The sequence below is a fragment of the Crocuta crocuta genome, unplaced genomic scaffold (assembly GCF_008692635.1).
Source record: "Crocuta crocuta isolate KB4526 unplaced genomic scaffold, BGI_CrCroc_1.0 scaffold50, whole genome shotgun sequence".
Lineage (NCBI taxonomy): Eukaryota > Metazoa > Chordata > Mammalia > Carnivora > Hyaenidae > Crocuta > Crocuta crocuta.
In genome coordinates this window covers 4,141,168-4,160,116 of record NW_027527428.1, presented here as the reverse complement: position 1 = coordinate 4,160,116, position 18,949 = coordinate 4,141,168, and the positions used below count along the sequence as shown (strand labels likewise).

Below are 18,949 nucleotides of genomic sequence, written 5' to 3'. Positions count from 1 at the left end.
CGACGAGACGGGTGGGCTTGCGTCAGGGGGACGACCTGGTTGTGACGCGGATGTGACCGCTGGGGGAAAGTGGGGAAAGGCTACATGGATTTCTCGACATGGTTTGTTTGTTTTTTTTTTTAGTTATTTCTGAGAGAGGGACAGTGTGAGCAGGGGAGGGTCAGAGAGAGGGAGACACAGAATCTGAAACAGGCTCCAGGCTCTGAGCTGTCAGCAGAGAGCCCGACGTGGGGCTCGAACCTACAAACCGTGAGATCACAACCTGAGCCGAAGTCGGAGGCTTAACCGACTGAGCCACCCAGGCGCCCCTCTCGATATGGTTTCTTATGACTGCATGCGACTGCATCTATTAACTACTTAAATACAAAAACAAAAACAAACAAAAAAAACAGACACAAGGCTTGTCCTCCTTACTGTGACACCTGATCCAAGGGATTCGTTTGGATTTGCTATTAAATTAAAAAAAAAAGAAAAGAGTGATGTCATCAGGAAACCAGCCCCCCCCCCCAACACCAAATTTGCATTCTTACGCGGTGACTGGAAAAGCTGGCTTCCGCACAGACTTGAGTCCCTGTGTAATTCGCTCCTGGGCCGCAGTGGCGGAAGGCGCTCGGTGGCATTGTGGTCTGAGCACGTCCACGGGCGGCTTGTCTGCTCCAACACGGGACCCCAGCCCGACTTAGCTCGGTCCTGTGGTCACAGAATCAACTCACACAGTAGGGAGCAGACGTCAAGAGGCGCCCATCAGAGGGGCGCCCGGGTGGCTTAGTCGGTTAAGCGTCCGGCTTTCACTTAGGTCATGATCTCGCGGTTCGTGGGTTCGAGCCCCGCGTCGGGCTCTGTGCTGACTGCCAGCTCAGAGCCTGGAGCCTGTTTCAGAGTCTGTGTCTCCCTCTCTCTCTGACCCTCCCCTGCTCACGCTGTCTCTCTCTCTCTCTCCTAGAAATAAATTAAAAAAAAATTAAAAAAAAAAAAAGAGGCGCCCATCACAGAATTACAACAGACGCTGTCCCGCTTTGGTCCCCCGCGCAGAACTCAGACCTGCCCCCGCGCTGGTTTCCAAGCACCAGGGCTTCCCACTCGTGCGTCCGTCTGTGGGGACGCAGAGAGCAGCGGTTCTGAGAGCGGGTGCACCTCCCACCACGCCCCGGGGTTGCCCTGGAAACGCCCCAAGCAGGAAGCCGCCCGCGCTTCTGCCTGCGACCCCAGCAAGCGGCAGCCGGCCCAGAGGCTGAGGAGTGGGTGCGGGGCTCTCCCCCCACAACGGTCCAGCAGCCGTGGGGGCCCGGGGGCCGGCCCTGGACATGGAGACACGGCAGCGGCAGGGCCCGGACAGGTGTCCGGCCCGGACCAAGGCTCCCAGGGCCAGGCGCGGGGCAGGCTGGCGCAGGACAGGAGGTGGGGCCCCAGCTTCCCGCGAGGCCGAGCTCAGCAGGGAGGATGTCCTCTGCCCATCCTCCGGTCTGTGCCCACGTGGTGCGCCCGTGCTTCGCCCTTTGGTGAAATGGTGGGAATCCACATGCTAGGGCTGTGTGTGTACCGTGTGCATACACGCGTGTGCCCATGTACACGTGCGGGAGTGCACGCATACTCCATACGTCGCTGCTCACCATTTCTTCGGAAATGCTCTGGCGCGTGAGACCCGCAGCCGGAGGACCCTGGGCGGGCAGCACCCTGGCTCCTTTCCAAACCACAGTCCCACCTACCGCCCCGGGAGGGCCCGCCTTCTCGCGGAGGCGCCGCCCTCTAGGACACACTAACGCCTCCCTTGTGACAGTGCTGTGCTGGGTCCTGGTCCCACCACCAAGCCACCCCTGACCCCACAAAGAAGCTTCTAGAATGGGGCAACGAGTCAGACGCACAAAGGTCTTGGGGTTGCAGAGTCCGTGCAGGGTTCAGAGGAACGAGTAGCGCTTCCTGGGGTCTCCTTCCCGGTGCGAGAGAGGGTTCCAGGCAGAGGGAACAGCAGGGGCGAAGGCCTGGCGGCGGGGCAAGTGGGGGGCGTGGGGAAGGAGATCGGGGCAGTGCGGGGCCGGGGCCTGATTCCACTGCCGGCCCGGGCTCACTGCTCTCGGCTCCTCTTACAAACACTGGTGCTGCTCGGAAAAGGGATTCGCGTGGATTCCTCGGGGAGCTTTAGACAGGACTCGGAGACTCGACGCAGGATGAACCAGTTTATCCGTGCGCTGCTCTGGAGAACACTCGTGCACCTGGGCCCAGCGGCCTGTCAGACGTCGTGACAACGGCAGCAAGTGAGGCTCTGGCCCGCAGGTCTGCCCTCTGCACCCCCAGCCCTGTGGGGGCACCTGCCGCCATCATGACCCTGCTCTCCCTGGGCCACACCTGCCTTCCTGCTGAGAACCCCCCCACCGTGGATCTGACACCGCAGCCCCAAGCTGCCGACGGGGACGTGTGTCTCCATGGCTTCGGGGAACATCCCCGGCCAGAGCCTGACTCCCTGCAGCTTCAGCGGGCTGGAAAGGAAGGCTCCGCGAGGGGGCGGAGCTTGGATCTCACCTTGGCCGCGGCACCAGGGCGCTCAGGTCGTGCGCGCAGACTGGGCTCAGCCTCACGGAGATCCGACCGCTCTACAGGCCGGAGCTGGGAGCGTCCTTTCTGCAGCCGGGCCTCGGCCCCTCGCGGGTCCCCAGAAACAGCCCAGAGATAGCAGGTGGCTTCTCTCCTTCACGCCCTCACGACACCGAGCGGTTGGGCTGGTGCCTGAGGCTCGGGGACTCGAAGGCCCAAGGGCTCGCGAGTTCCTCAGTGGGCGTCAGCGCGGGTCCTGGTGACCAGAGTTCTTAAGCCCGAAGGCGAGGTCAGAGTGGGACGCTGTCGGGTCGCTTCTCTCTGAAGGAGGGGCGGGTTGCGGGCAGTACACGCCGAGGGCAGGGCCTTTGTGGGACCCGCCTCAGCCTGTGTCCCGGAGAACAGCAGGGAGCGGCACGGTCCCTCACCGCCAGCCGGCCTGCCCAGCTCTGCCGTCAACTCTGTAAACTGGCGCCCCCCACCCCACGGGACTTTCAGTGAGGACCGGGGTTCGAGGCCACCACCTGGGGGCTGGGGGCTCCCACGGCTGACGGTCACCGTTCCCGGGAGGGCAGACAGACGTGTGCATGCTACAGACCAAGGCTCTCAGAATATCCACGCCAATACTGCCACTGAGAGGATTTCTAAGAATGTTTCGCCGGTTNTGACGCTTAACCGACTAAGCCACCCAGGCGCCCCTGTTCCATTTTTTTAAGTAGGCTCCCCGCCGGCCTCAGATCACGACCTGAGCTGAGATCATGAGCCGGACGCTCAATGACAGCGCCACCCGGGCGCCCCTCCTGCCCCATTTCCAGAAAGTTGTCAAGAAAGCTCTTGCCAGCAAGCACACTCGTCCCAGCTGCGGCCTCGCTGGCCTGGGGCTGGCAGGTTAACAGCCCCGCAGCCCGGTCCTCGGTCTCCCCGCCACGCGGGCGGTCTGGGGCCCCATCAGGACCCCCACAGGAGGGCACGTGGCCACCTTATTCCGACCTGCTGCACAGACACCTGTGTGCAGTTTCGCCGGATATCAATTCCTCGGCTCCCTCTTTCTTTCCCTGAAAACCCTAAGTATTCCGTCTCTTCCCACCTAAAGCTCAGCCTTCGCAGAGCGTGACTTCCCCCCCGGATGCCTCGCTGTCACTGAACGGACCCCGTGGCACCTGCTCTTGCCAGCCCTGCCCTTTTGTTACCCTTACACCACGGCTGCTCTGCTCATCTTCAAGATGCGTCCCCTGGAAATGTCTTCGCCTTGGGGCGCCCGGGAGGCTCACGTGGTTGAGCGTCCGACTTCGGCTCAGGTCACGATCTCGCAGCTCCTGGGTTCGCGCCCCGCGTCGGGCTCTGTGCTGCTTTGGGTCCTCTGTCCCCATCTCTCTGCCCCTCCCCCAGCCTGTGCTCGCTCGATCAAAAAGAAACATTTAAAAATATATAAATAAAGGTCTTCATCTCTGTCCTTTCTTCCTGATTCGTACAATTTTCCTCTTCTGCTCTTTTCATTTCTCTTAAAGCCTTACCTGTTGTGTTTCTCAGTTTGTGTCCTTCTAAGCCGGTTTTTGTCCCTGAAGAGATGTCATTCATTTCTAATTCTTGAGGTGTCACTTCATTTCTGGACTTTTCAAATGTGTGCTTTCCTTTTGTGATTATTTTCTCAATGACTTTAGTTCACGAGAAAAACAAAACAAGAAACACAAAACAACACACANACAGACGTCCCGGGATGCGGCCAGTCCCGCAGGCGAGCAGCACAGCATGAGTCTGCCGGGGTCGCTGTGCTGATGTGCCGTGACAGGTGGCGACCGCACTCGCACACAGCTGCTGAGTCTGGGTCGTGCCCCGGAACTAGTAACAACACACTGCGTTTGCTTCCGTCAGAAAGCCCAGTTCGTGTCTGTCCATTCCGCAGGCACGTCCCTCTGGCTGGCGCTCGCCCGGAGGAGACTTCTCATTCTCAGCTCTGTGTGCATTTGACTCTGATGCTTTTTCTTTTCCTTCCCCTCACCCCCCAACAGGGAGGGTGCAAGTGAGCGAGGGGAGAGAGAAGCAGGGCTCACCAGAGGCAGAACTCAAGCTCACCCGATGAGGGACTCGAACTCATGAACCATGAGATCATGACCTGAGCCAAAGTCAGATGCGTAACTGATGGAGCCACCCAGGTGCCCTGATACTTTTCTGATACTTTTTTATTTTTATTTTTTAATTTTTTAAACATTTATTTATTATTGACTGACAATGAGAGACAGAGCACAAGCAGGGGTGGGGCAGAGAGAGAGGGAGACACAGAATCCTAAGCAGGCTCCAGGCTCTGAGCTGTCAGAGCCCGACGCGGGGCTCGAACCCACGAACTGTGAGATCATGACTTGAGCCGAAGTTGGACGCTTAACCGACTGAGCCCCCCAGGCCTAAGAGTGTCACGAACTTCCAGAAGGAAGTGGACGTTAGGAGAACACTTCTAATTCTACAGAGCTCCCCCTTCTGCTGTTCTGGGGAAATTTAAAACGTGTGTCTCTGCGGCCGGGCTTCCGGCTCCCGCCCTGCCTGGGCCCAGCCTTCTCTTTCCTTCCTGTCCCTCTCCTGCTGGACTTCCGTTCCGCTCCTGACCTGGCAGGTCTTCCTCGGTGCGGGGCGCCTCCTGGCAGGGAGCCCTGTCAGGCTGGCGCTGGGAGCCGCAAGGGGGTGTGCGCCCCACCCTGCAGCCCCCTCACCCGCGGCGCTGGCAGCCGCCATCGGAAGGAGCGCAGCCCCGCCCGGCCCAGCGTCCCTCCCGGGCACCTGCCAGCTGGCCCGGGCCTGGGCCCTGCCTCCGTCCATCTCACGCTCCACCGCTCAACCCTGGCGCTTGGGGCCGTAGCCGGGCTGCGCAGACACCTCACCACCTCGTTCTGCAGCGAACGACGTCCACGGGGGGTTTTATTGTGGGAGAAAATAAACAACAGACTTTGCCATTTTAATCACTTTTAAGCACAACTCAGATGTCCTCAGGGTTGAGGCTCTGCAGTCTCAGTGCCGTCTCCAAACGGGGCTGCCTCCAGCCTCTTCCCAGAAGCCCTGCTTCCCAAAGAAACGATTCATCGGCTCATCACGTTTTACTGAGGACACCCCTGCCCTGACCGGAGGGCTGACTGGCGCCCTACACGGCTGTGCTCAGCGGTCACAGAAGCGCCGCGCTCACAGAGAAACACGTGCTACAGGTTTGGCGGCCCAACGTAACGCTGGGACCGTTGTCCAGGACGTCCCACTCCGTGGCCACGCCCCGCGGCGGCCGAGAGGGGGCAGCAGAGACGGGGGCTCGCCCGTTTCTCAGGCCTCCGCCGTGAGAATCCGATGCTAAACCGAAGGCCTGGTAAAGGCAGGCCTGACCTGAGGACCGGGAGGGGGCTCAGAGCACGGGAGGACCGGGTGTGGACCCCGCGCTTCCTGCAGCCGCGGGCCAAGGCGTCAGCGAGGCCCTCGCGCTGAGCGGGGTGAAGNCCCTGACTAGAAAAGCAAATGACAGCTCCCAACAGAGGTGGCCAGCGCCCGCTCAGCGCTCCTGGGCCCCAGCACCCTGCACCAGCTGGCAACGGGCTGCGGGGGGACGGTGGCCCAGGCTGTGGCCCGGGCTTCGGAAGGTCCGCACCTGCCCGTCGCCTTCTTCTGACGCCGCGGGATTAAAGGATCCATCGCATGACGGGAGGACAAGCGCCGGGCACCTGCCCCAGGGCTCCGCGGGCTCCGCGAAGCGCTGCAACACGCCCTCTTCCGCGGGTGAGGGGCCGCGCGCTGCGGCCGCCGTCTGGCCCCTGTGCCCGCCGGGCCCGGCTCGGAAACTTGGACAATACAGCACGATCGGCCTTCAACCCCTCACGTCTCCCCAGAACGTCAGGCTCTCGGAGGGAGACGGCTGCTTCGCACCTCACGGCAAGAAGGACACGTTTTCTTTAAACAGTTCACATTTATTATCAGTAACAGTAAAAAAATCTTTTAAAGACTATCAGTATCGTATCACCAAGAGTGAGGTAATATGTTTACAAAACATTTACAGAACTTGATATGCAAGTAATGCATTTGGGAAGGAAAAGGAGTTAAGACACTAGTCAAAAAGGGAAACCAAAAGAACCCTTAGCGCGGGGGGTGCGGTGCGGGGCACGGAGAGCCGGGGCGCAGTCCGGGCCCGCATGCCCGCAGCCCCTCCCCGAGAAGCGGGTGCCGTGGCCACGAGCACAGCTTGCAGGCGTCTGTGCCGCCATGCGCTCTGAACTCTCACAGGGGCCCTCGACTCTCTGGGGACATGATAGGGACACTTCTGGGTCAACTGAAAAGGAGCCAGTGCTCAGAAGGGGGGGGGGGGGTAGGGCTGCAACTCAGAGAGGTCTACAAACACCCCGGGCTGGGGTGGACTGTGGAGGGAAGTGTTTTCCTGGCCACTGTCTGCAAAATCGCCATCTGAGACAGAGAGAGAGAGAGAGAGAAAAAGAGAGAGAGAGAGGAGAAGGAGAGGAACCCCCCTCAGGTCCTTAGAATCTGGGAGGAGGGAGCACGGATCCCGTCCTTACAATCTGGGAGAAAGGAGCACGGATTGGAAGCAGCGCAGATGTAAGTAACCCTACCGCACTTTCTGGAAATAAGGCTCCAGGTGCCACCAAGAAGCTTATCTCTTCAAAGGAAACTGCGGACGCAGTTACGGAGCAGCCAGTGGTCGGCATGCCGGCCACCTCGGGAGCCGCACCCACCGGGGGCCCCTCCCGCCTGCGGGGCTCGCAGGGGGCACATGCGCCCTCCGCACGCTCCCCCTCCGCCGCCGCCCAGCTGGGCCCTCAGAGCAGACCAGAAACACGGCGGACGGGGCTCACGGGGCCCCCGTGTACACCCGGGCCAGCCACGTGCGTGCTGGCGTGTGTCTAAACACACAGCCTCTCCTGACACGACCCCACACGTCACGTCTGTATCACAAACGCTAACCTAATGCGACATCCAGACAGATCTGCAAAGAACCTGCTTTTCCCATAAACAGCTGAAGAAAACACGGGCCAGGGCGAGACGGGCCCTGCTTCGCAGGGACCAGAGAAAACAGAAGGCAAGCGAAGCTCACGTTCCAATTCGCTGCTACGAAGAATCCCTTGTAACTTAACTCACTTTCTACTTTACCCGTTTTCCCCCCAGCATCACGCTGCTACCCTCCCCATACCACCCTGCGTGCACTGCCACACACACACACACGCACTGCCTCCCGTGCACAAGCCCCCTGCATCACACTGCTACCCCCCTCCCCCCCGAGTGCACCGCCTCGCACGCACGCACCGGCCAGCACCACCTGACTCACACGCACCCCCGCACACTCTAACATGCATGTGCCCCCCCACTACTGCCATGGTCACACCTGCAATCACAGCCACTCGCACAACTGCCACCCCCACCCACGTGCCCGCACATGCGCACACGCCCCCGAAGCCCGCAGTTTCCTTTTACAAAGCAGCGTGGCTCCTGCAGGCCACACGCCCTCAAGGAGCAGCCGCATGGCGAGAAGCCAGTTAGCTCAAGCGGACACCGGACAATTTCGAGACGGCAAACACGACTCAGTCTTCAAAATGTCCCTCCAGTGATGAGAAGGGCCCCCCGGGCTCTGGGGAGGCAGCGGGGACACCCATCCGGAGGGAGCTCTGAACTAGCGGCCGCGGGAAGGACAACACACCAAAGGGCAAGCGCACGAACCCCTTCCGCGCACTTCACGGACAGAAAAGCCCTGCTCTCAAAGTATCAGAAAGATATGAAAAGGAGGAAAGAGAAAGTGTTTAATGATGGCGGCGGCTTCCTGGCGTCGGGGAGTCCCCGAGAGCCCCTGCACGTGGCAATGGCCGAGTCGGCGGCAGCTCCTGCGCCGGGTGGGGTGGCGGCGCCTCTGAAGGGCGGGGTGGGGTCTCATCCGCTGACGGGCAGCGTGTGGACGAGGTTGCTGGAAACATTTTTTGCATCAACTTCAGAGACAAAGTCTACCTCTTAATTGTATACAAAAGACTTCTCTTTCAAGGGAGCCCTTGTGCTCTGGTTTGATTTTGTGCACACCGTATACAAAATCTATGGCTATTGAGTCAGAGTTAAAACTACCTGCTGAGAGAGTCTGGGACCGAGGACTTCGCGGACTGCCCGGACAGCTCCCCGCTCCCGAGAGGCCGAGGGGTCCACGCAGCGCGGGTGGGGGGCCGGCAGCTGGCGGAGCCCGGCGGGCCATCCGGGGAGCACCGGGCACTACCTGGAGACCACGGAGCCGCAGTGGGACTGGCTGGAGGAGGTGGTGGCGGCGCTCAGCTGCGAGAACCCGCTGTGGCTGGACTCCAGGCTGGTCATGGAGCCTCTGTGGGCAGCACAGGGAGGGGTGAGACGAGAGGGTCCCGCCGCCAGCCCCCCACACACACACTGCCCGCCCGACTTCCTGGCCACCCGGCTCTCTGCCACCTGCTCGGCCCCCACGGCCGTCACAGAGCGGGTCCCCCGGGGCCGGGCCCCCACTGCCCGGGCACACAGAGGGTCACTCCCACCTGTACCCAAGACGCGCAACGGGGAGGGGAGCCCGTACCGGAAGTCCTCAGACCCGATCACCTCGGTGTAGTACATCACTTTGCACTTGTGGGACGACACCTGCAGGGAGGCCAGCACGTCGTCCACGCGGGGCAGGTTGGTGGCGGCGCACGCTGGCATGCTGTGGAACTTCCACTGCAGGATGTAGAAGCCTGGCCACCGAGTCACGTGCGAGCCCTGGAACAAAGGGGGCGGTGCTGCCTGAGACCTCCCTGCCCAGCCCCTCCCCCACGCCCACCCACGGCGGCTGCCACAAGGAGCATTCCCCAGCCCACCCGGATGCCAGGGACCGCTGGCCACCTTGCGGGGCGGGGGGGGGGCCCTGCCACTCACTTCACTACCGGGGCCAGTCCTGCAGGGGCCCTGCTGGGAGCTGGGGAGGCCCTGCGGCCTTGTGGGGAGGACAGCCACCACAGGGGCAGGCGCCGGGCAGGCTGGGTGAGCTCGGGACACCCTTCACTCAGCTGTAAGGGGCTCAAAAAAGGCCATCGGACCAGGCAATGCTCTCCTGGACCTGCTTCCAACCATCTTCCCAGAGTATTCTGGCCAAAAGGATGTCAATGTAGGGGCACCTGGGGGGTCCGTAGGTTAAGCGTCCGACTTCAGCTCAGGTCATGATCTCACAGCTTGTGAGTTTGAGCCCCACAACAGGCTCTGTGCTGACAGCTCGGACCTGGAGCTGCTTCAGGTTCTGTGTTTCCCTCTCTCTGCTCCTCCCCTGTCATGTTCTGTCTCTCTCACTCAAAAATAAACATTAAAAAAAAATGTTAAAAGGATGTCAATCTAAAGTAGGATGTGAACGACAACCTGCAGAAATGACTTCCTCCGTTAATTCTGGGCCTGACCTCACGCTGTCCGTTACTTTTAAAGCTGAGCAAGATCCTCTTTTACTCTGCTCCTCAGCCCAGCACACAGTGGCTGTCCAGAACCGTCCAGAGGTCTGGGTTCTTTCTCCTCAGTGACATTCTGACCGGAGCTGAAGCGGACACGCCCCCTGCGCTCGCCCGCAGACGACAGACCCCCACCCTTTCGAGACCACACACAGTCACGAAGGCGCACCTGCACGCTCTCCCCTTCCCTGCAGATCAGGGGTGACTCCACCATGCTGTAGTCCCGGCCCAGCTGCCACAGCCGGTCTATCAGCTGCACGTTGTTGCCGCCGGGGGAAGTGATGCTGTGCGCCCCCAGGGACTCCTTCTTGGGAGGCTGGGGCGACCTCTTGGAGTGGTAGATGTTGAAGACGATGTCCCCTTTGCACACGTCAAAATCCCAAGTGATCACCGAAGAGGCATCCACGATCTGAATGAGGATCTGGGAAAGGAGATCTCGTTAAGCAACTGAGGGGAGCACGAGACTCCACCTGTGCCGTCACTATCACTGCGGCAGCTTCATCCCTGGAGGAGCTTTCCGGCCCAGCTATGTGTGTGTCGTGGGAGGGACATGTGTCGTGTCAGCCGTCTCTTTCCCTACAGCCACGTTCAGTCACCCAGCCTTCCAGCTCTCCCTTCTTTCGACCGATGGCTCCTGCTCATTGTCAAGTACCCCTACAGCCCGAGACGGCCCCCCTGCACGATCCTCGGTCCGCAACACCGGGTCCTGGCTGTAGAAATGCCTTATCTGCACAGCAGTAACTCAACAAGGCACAGAAGTGGTTCCACGGGATGCCCCAGGCTGGCGAGCATGAGGAAGGTCCAGAGAAGGCGCAAGCTAAACAGAGGGCACGTGGAGGAACGGAAGGAAGCATCCCGGGCAAGGGGAGGGCACGGACACCTGCCAGGAACAGCCAGCGCAGCCAGCGCAGGGCGGGGAGAGAAGAGCCACGTGGCACAGGGCAGGGGAGGGGCCCCCGGGGCCAAGCACCAACCTAAAACCCAAACTTCCTAACTCGTGCCCCTATAGACTTTCCCAATAGGGGCTGATCAAAGTGATACAGTTCAGAACATGACTACGGGAGGGACGTGAGAATTGAACCCAGCTGCCCGAAGCTCTGTGTTCGCTCAGAAACTTCTCCAAAGCCGAGGCCGGGGCCCCCTCTTCCCTGGAAGGGCCATCTGCTTGTCGTCAGTCAGACCCTCCCCTTCCACCACCGCCCCTTCTCACCGCAGAAGTACCACTCTGGAATCTCCCTAAAGAGCAGACTGGGGAGCACCAGAGTCCTTTCTGGGAACCGCAGGTCTCTTCCTGCGGCGAGGCAGCTCCCCAGGGGCCCAGCTCTCCCCAGACGCAGCCCCTCTGCCCACAGACCCCCTCCCTCCTGCACTCACAAGGGGGACACTGAATTCAGCCTTTGTCTAAGGGGCAGCACTGTCCTCGATCTGCGTGTCACTTAATCCCCAAAGTGAGTTCTAGCGTTGCGATGTAGAAGATGTTCACACTTCCACACACACCCTAGGACTCACAGCAGCGCCGTGTGCCACTGAGCTCTGTACCACAGACAAGAGGGAGTCACCGGAGGAACGGGAAATGAGAACTCCACCTCTTCGAGCCTGGTCTCCGTACAGAAAGTTAACATAAACAATCCTGAAGGCCACGTCCTGAGAATTCGAGATTTCCCTACAGGACCTAGGAACGAGGCACACCGAACGTGTCTCTGCTTCTTCAAACACGGCGACAGTCCGTCCCCCCACAGGTGGCTGGCTGGCCGTTCCAGCACACACAGAGGCACGGACACATGGTGGGTGGCAGTAAGGGCTCAGCTCCTGGCCACCAGCAGCGGCCCAAGCCCACGGCCCCTTCTCCTGACTGCCCGCTCGGCGTCTAGCGCCGCGTCCTTGCAACAACCCTCAAGGCACAAAGCTGCCCGGAGCTCGGGAAAGGGGACTTGGCTGGGAGCCCTCACAGCTCAGACCGCTCACAACGTCGCCACCGGACACACGGCGTATACAAAACACAGGCGCTCTTGCTTCCACACCAAACGTTGACGGCAAGAAGGGAATAGAAATGTGCCTTCTCCTCACTCCACTTGACCTCCGAAAATGGGCAAATTCCTTAAAATCTAAATAACCAAAGCTCAATCAGGAAAAAAGAGAAATGAAACCAGCCCTATGTAATCATTAAATCACCTAAATCCAAGAGTCAAAAATCTTGACCTTAACAGGAAAGGCCTCCCACATGCCCCTCATCCCTGCACTAAGTGGTATCTGGAAATCAGGCGGCCTGGTCTCCTTCCAAGCACAGGGGCCCTGAGAGATGCCTGCCCTGCAGTGTAGACATGTGCCGCCACAAAAGGTTTAGGGGAAAAAATAAAAAGCAATCAACAACCTAAAGACAAAGACCAGAAAAGCATTTGATTTCCCTAAACTACATTCTATTCAGAAGGCCAGCCAAAGAGCTCCTCCTTGGGGAGAGCGGCTGTCGCCGCGGAGGGCGCACCTCGTGCGGGGCTCCCTTGAAGACACTGGCAGACTGGTAGATGGTCTCGGTGCACAGCTTGAGGTCCTCGTTTTCCAGCTCCTCCGCCGTCCTGTACAGAGACTTGGGCACCAGTCCGCCCTCGGGCACTTCACACTGGAAATACAAACACAGCAATAAAAGCCACGTGCAGACACAGGAACCCCCGGGCACTGTGCCGGCAAGGGCCACGTCCCAGCAAGCTCGGCTCCTCCGGGCCGCTCAGGAAGTGGAAAACGCTGGCAAGGTCATACTCTTCTGCAGGACTTAGCAAACTAATTTTTAAGAACCTCTTCAACACGTGTCTTACTTTAAATAAACGAGAACAAGCGGAAGCTGATTTAGCACAGAATTTACACTAATATTTATGAGGCACTGACCTCAATTTCTAAAGCTGGTTTACGTAAGAACCACAAGCATTTACGCTGCCCTGTAAGAGGCAATGATACATTCAGAAAAGCTGGATTCTCAGCAACGACAGGCATTTCTTCATTACGTGCAGTTACCGTGAGGATACACATAACCAGCGAGGAGAGTGTCGTGTCTGACCTGAGTCAGGGGATTGGCCCACAACACCAGATGAAAAACAACAAAGGAGAGTTTCTTCTGAATCCACTGCAAACAGGCTAAGTTGAATGAGAATCTGTATTCCATACATTTCCTAGCTGAGCCTGAGAGAATGATCGGGACTCAGGCTCACAGCACCTCAGCACGTGTCGCAGCACAGGCCCCAGGAGGCAAGGACACAGGGAACCCACAGACGGTGTCCAGCCAGCAGGCAGCGAGCCTGGAGACCCGTCCCAGCACGGCGTCCTGTTAGGGGCATCGGACGGCCGCGCGCAGGGATGCGCAGGGCGCAGGGGTGCAGGAGGGCCCAGAGCACGGGCGCCGAAGACCGGACGCTTGGACGAAGGGGGACTCTCGGCACAGTGGTCATGGCACGGTGCTCAGTGCCTGACAAACACGGTCCGATCTGCCAGGAGCCGGGACCCCCTCGGCTCCAGCTCACAACAGAAGGAGCGGCCACTTGGGACCGTTCTCACAGGCAGCACGAGGCACTTCTGGGATGCTGCATGCCTGACCTCCCAGCTCAACGTCACGGCACCTGGGAAGGAGGGCCCTGTAGCTCACCGGCCCCTCCCACTGCACTGTGACGCTGCCTGCAGCGCACGACCGACGATACCTGAAAGCTGAATCTGAACGCTCCTCTACCTGCCCGGAAAGATTCCTCCAGAAGCCCAGCTCGTTAGCTAATAAATACGTGTGTCAAACCCAGTGGGTACATATCTGAAACGGGTAACTTTATTCACCATGAGGATGACCAAGACCCTCCTCTAACGAGAGCCGGATCCCCCTCCGGCATCAGCTGTCACTTCAGGAAGCCACCTGGGCCTCCACAGGTCTCCTTCACCCTCGGGCCACCCTCTGGGGGCTCTCAGGGCCTCAAGGACCCTCGTCACAGTTCAGGGCACACAAGTGGAGGTGTCTGGCTGATAATCGAGCAGCTCAATGTATTAAAAAACCCCGATTACAGAAGAGAAGTGGTTCTCTTAGTGTGTCCCCTTCGACATGTTGTCCTGATTACTGTCTGGGGGGACATCTTGGAGAATCATCCGGAGTTAAGTGTTTTTATAAAACGCACAATCCCCTCGCCCCACCCCCGATGGTTAAATCTGATCCACACAAAGCTGAGTGAATAAAGCAAGCTACAATCACATTAGAGTCTAAAACAAATCCTCATCAGTACTTAACGATGAAGAAGCGTGCGTNGCACTCCCCGCTCAGAAAATCTGGAATAATCTCTTTATCAATGTAATCCAGCAGGCCGCCAGGACCCTGATAGTCGTTTCCTGCGTAAATCAGGAATTTCCTCCTCGTGTTGTCGTCGATGAATGGGCTCACCTGTAGGTAATGAGAGACGACCATGGCTTAACGACTAAGACGGCAATGTGACCGTATGAGCGGGCGGTGGGGGTGGGTTCGGGGAGGGGGTCTGACGGGACACTCGGGAACTCTTTCTTCCCTTAAACGGCTGAGAAGCTGTGGATCTTTCCACGTTTGTTTTGTTATTTCCTAACCAGTCAGCGCTAACAGTCAGGGATGCACGCGTGTGTGGAGCACGCCCACCTGCCTTCCAAGTGGCTCTTCGCTTCTGCGAAAGGGCGTCCAGACCTACCAGAGTCCAGAGGACGGGAAACACCCTGGGGGCGCGGAGAATGAGGAGGCGGCCGAGCGTCTCGGGGTAGTTGGCCTCCACCACCTCTATGATGCGCAGCAGGGCCTTGACGCCTGGCCGCCACAGGTGCCGCATGTTCAGACCCTCCAGGTCCACCAGGCAGGTCCACGAACTGCAGGCGAGCAGACAGGCGGGCGACTCACCAGGCGGCCCGCTCGCCAACCACGTCCTAAGCTACTGCTATTGTTTCTGCTTTTTGATCTTGGAAAACGGTCCTTTGTATACATTTCTGAGAATATACCAGTGTCTAAAACCTAAAGTGTTACAGCCGTATTTCTATCTGCCTACAGAAAGGACACAGGCTCAGGGTGGCAGGACCCGCCCCCCAAGCAGCAAAGCGTCCCTGGCTTGCCGATCACAGCCTCACCTGGGTGCACTCGTGACCAGCAAACAAGGTGACGTGCTGCGCGTGACACCCTGAGCCACCTGTGCTGACCCAACAGGGCACGGGGCTGGCTTTCTAAGGCGCGCTGCGATGAATCACAATACACTCCTCTTTCGCAGGCATCCACCGAGTCCGGCCCAGCCTCAGGAGCCGAGAATACGGCAGGGACAGAAATCCCTGGAAACCCCCTCCTGTCACGGTGGAACTCACATTCCAGTTAAGCTGTGCCCCTGCTAGTGTCAGCCCCTGCACCACCGCACAGTCCCAGAATGGTCTAGCAATACGGAGCAACTTCTTTGCACCCCCGGGGCTCCCAAGGACCACGCAGCCTAACCAGACAGGCTGACCCACCCGGAGGGAGGGGACAGCAATGCCCTGGGGTCGGGAGCGACAAAACCCAGCACCCCCTCCCCTCCCAGAGGACCATATTACGTGGCTGTCCATCTTCTACTTTGGGAACACTGCAGAAAGCAGGCTACTATTTAGATTGGGGTCTAAAAATCTAAAAGCCTACGAATCAAACCAGATTTTGGTCCTAAAAGTCAACTAGAAGTATTTAATTCATATTCTCAAGAAGCCGGAAGGGAAAACAAAACCAACACCCACCTGATGGGTCGACCAAAGACTTTTGTGTTTTCTTCACACCGTCTCAGCCCCTCTTCGTTTATGGAGAGAACCTATGATTAAAAGGGCCATAAAAAGCCCCACAATGAGTCTAAGTAACGCCACTGTGACAAGCTAGGAAACAAAGTGACAACAGCACAGCCCATTTTAGGCAAGCGTGTCAACCCAGAGAGTCACCCATTTAGATGTTCTGACACACGCGTACGCACAAAACCATGCCTGACAAGGACTCTCTCTCTCCACAGAGGACAAGCACGTCCTGTGGGAGGAGGTGACAGCCACATCCCGTGAGAGCAGGGCTAGGTGTCACCGGATGGGCGGGGAGGGCGTGCCCTGCTGACCTGTCTCTGGAACCCGCGCATCTGGGGTAGGGGGAGGCAGCTGCGAGCGGGGGATGCTCTACCCCGCTCAGAAATCCATGAGGAAGGGCAGGGTGAGAGCGGGCCTGCTGCGCGGCTAAGGGGACTCGGATTTGGATTCACAAACATTCCCCTAGAGACACAGTCCATCCATGTCTTTATGTGCGCGCAGGTGTATATGCGGCCAGGCGTGCGTGCACGTGTAAGCACTCACAGAGTGGCAGGGCCAGCACAATACACAGCAGATATTCGAAGACAACGGGATTATAGATTTGTCTTTGAAGTTTTTGTCTGAAGAGTGCCTGGGCTTCAGCTCAGGTCATGATCTCGTGGTCCATGGGCTCACGCCCCACGTCGGGCTCTGTGCTGACAGCTCAGAGCCTGGAGCCTGCTTCACATTCTGTGTCTCCCTCTCTCTGACCCTCCCCTGCTCACAGTCTGTCTCTCTTTCTCTCTCAGAAATAAATACAACATCTAAAAAATTTTTTTATAAAGTTTTCATTTGTTCTTCAGCTTAAGGACAACACTCTTCCCCCAACTGCCCACACTGTAGGGCTGATGGGGACGTGGCGGGGTGGGGAGGACGGAGTCCAGGGGGGCACGAGGGAAGCATTTCCAATAGTTCAGATGGGAGAGGTCAACCCCCGCTCCCGCCCCCAAAAGGCCGTGCCGGGGAAAGAATTACCATGAAGAGGTCTGACCTGAGACACATCTCGAAAGGAGAGGAGAGGGGAGGGGCCAATTTAGTGGAAAGAGAGGGCTCCAGCTCGGCCCCCAGAGGCCCTGACGAGTGGAGTGGCTGTAATGATTTTTTGCTCACGCTTTCCTGTGGACAATATCCTAACTTCTGTGCCCTCTTCTGAAATGCTACAAACATACTAAGAGATTTCCACTCCCAAGTGCAAAAGCGCTCTGCGCTGGCCCCAAAGGACAGCTGCGACGCGGCCCCTGCGCTGGCTGAGGAGGGGAAGGAAGGGAGCAGCGGGCGCCCGGAGGCACTTACGTATCGCAGCAGGGCCTCCTCCCCGAGGGCCCGCACCAGACCCTTGGTGTCCATCTGTCCCAGCCTGAGCACGTAGAGCGGCCGCCCGTCTACGGGGAGGAAGGAGAGCATCATCAGCGCCGGGCCCGCCGAGAGGCCGACCATGCAACTGGGGGAACCTCAACGAGGGGCGAGCTCTCCCGCCGAGAAGCCACAGTGGGCTGTGTGTGTAGGGGGACCCCCCAAACCGCCGCCCCGGGTCTGGGGTGCCCTGTGGAACCCAGCCTCTGTCCGGCCCCCCATCTAACCGCCAGCAGGGACCGGGCTCGGCCTCCCCAAACCACCAGAAGCTTGAACAGAGCCGCCGTTCAACGGCAGGGGAACCTCAGAACAGCCACGCCTTTTTCGTGAAGATGGAATATTTTAAATTTCTTATTCTTCAGGGAAAAAATGCTTTCGTTTCGTGGGCTGTCAAATGTTAACATCTTGATTTTTTTTTTTAAAGTCAGCTTCCCTGGATTCCCACCCAAAGGATCAAGGAAAACAAGGACTTCCAGGAAATCTTCACATTCACACCAACCAGCACACGTGGGCTCTGGGTGTTCACAGCCCGGGGGTCTAACGGATGGAGCCTGAGAGGGACCTCACGGCTCTGCGGACGCCCTGTCACAAGCCAGCCGCACAGCCGCAGCCACGGTGTGGGTCTCAGGGGCCACGGCGGGTCCCCGAGCCACAGACTCTGTACGTTCTAGACCCTGACGCTTGTTGCCACAGGGGAGCAGGGGAAGGGACGGGAATGAACCCGCTCCCGACCAGCCCCGCAGACCTGCCTTCTGTGGTCCACGGGGGGCCGGCACACTCCTCTGACAGAGGGCCCGACTCCTCCTTGTGTTTATCACCTGGTGAACCTCATTCACCGCCTACAGGGATCTGGCTCTAGACTGTTCTACGTAAGACAAAAAGGTCTCTGCGCTCCCAGTGTTGTTGAGGAAGATTTCTCACAAGTGTCTCCCAACGCCTATAAAATACATTAATGTTTTACCATCACGCTTTAGTCTTTGAAGGGTCGGCAGACAGAATAAATAGACGTTTCTAGTAAAAACTAAGGAAGCTACAATCAATATGGAAGAGTACGAGAGAGACGACGTCTGGAAAACAGACGCATCCGGGCTGTTCTGTTTGGGAAGAACCAGCTGCGAGGGAGGGCAGGCCAGGGCCGCCCCGTGCCCTCTCCGCGTCTGCGACCCGTTGTGTCTGGCGCACGCCTCTGGCGATGCCAGCAGCTCGGCACGTACGTAAAACGGCCGAAGCGAACTGTGCACACTCAAATCCCCCCTCGTTTCAGGGGGACCACTTCCTGAGCTGGGTTTTGCTTCCTCCCTAACACAGCTGCAGGTCCTCACTGTTATGATGCAGAAAACCTGGCTGCACGTTTCTACAGATATGGCAGGGGTTCCAGTCACCAGAAAGCCCCTTTCCCAGCACCGTGCTTCTGAAAAAACTGCCGTCAAAGTCACAGTTTTAAGATCAGCCAAAACAGGGGCGCCTGGGGGGCTCAGTCCATGATCTCAGGGTGCGTGGGTTCGAGCCTCGCGTCGGGCTCTGTGCTGACAGCCAGCTCAGAGCCTGGAACCTGTTTCAGATTCTGTGTCTCCCTCTCTCTCTGACCCGCCCCTGCTCATGCTGTCTCTCTCAGAAAAAAGAAAACATTTTAAAAAATTAAATAAATCAATAAATAAAATCAGTCAAAACAAAAGCCATGCGACTGAGAAAGGAGGTGAGGAAACTTGGCGGCTGACGGGGGCGACAAGCGGGGGGAGGGGAGGAGCAGACAGCCCGTGCCTGTGCTCCTCAGGGGCGCAGAGCAGGGGTGGGGGTTGAGGGGGGAGCTG

At 58.6% G+C, this 18,949-nt stretch overlaps 1 protein-coding gene across 1 annotated transcript in view; it reads right to left on the bottom strand.

The window, feature by feature from the left end:
* Nucleotides 1–8,275: 8,275 nt before the first annotated feature.
* SEC14L1 (SEC14 like lipid binding 1) overlaps nt 8,276–18,949 on the bottom strand; it is a 51,458-nt gene continuing 40,784 nt past the window's right edge. Inside the window, exons 9-16 of the mRNA XM_077756262.1 lie at nt 17,079–17,167; nt 15,699–15,769; nt 14,648–14,819; nt 14,239–14,373; nt 12,454–12,588; nt 10,141–10,392; nt 9,080–9,258; nt 8,276–8,857 (exon numbers count right to left, since the gene is read on the bottom strand). Of these exons, the coding sequence (XP_077612388.1) occupies nt 8,752–8,857; nt 9,080–9,258; nt 10,141–10,392; nt 12,454–12,588; nt 14,239–14,373; nt 14,648–14,819; nt 15,699–15,769; nt 17,079–17,167 (1,139 nt within the window). The 3' untranslated portion in view covers nt 8,276–8,751. The remainder of the gene's footprint in view (nt 8,858–9,079; nt 9,259–10,140; nt 10,393–12,453; nt 12,589–14,238; nt 14,374–14,647; nt 14,820–15,698; nt 15,770–17,078; nt 17,168–18,949) is intronic.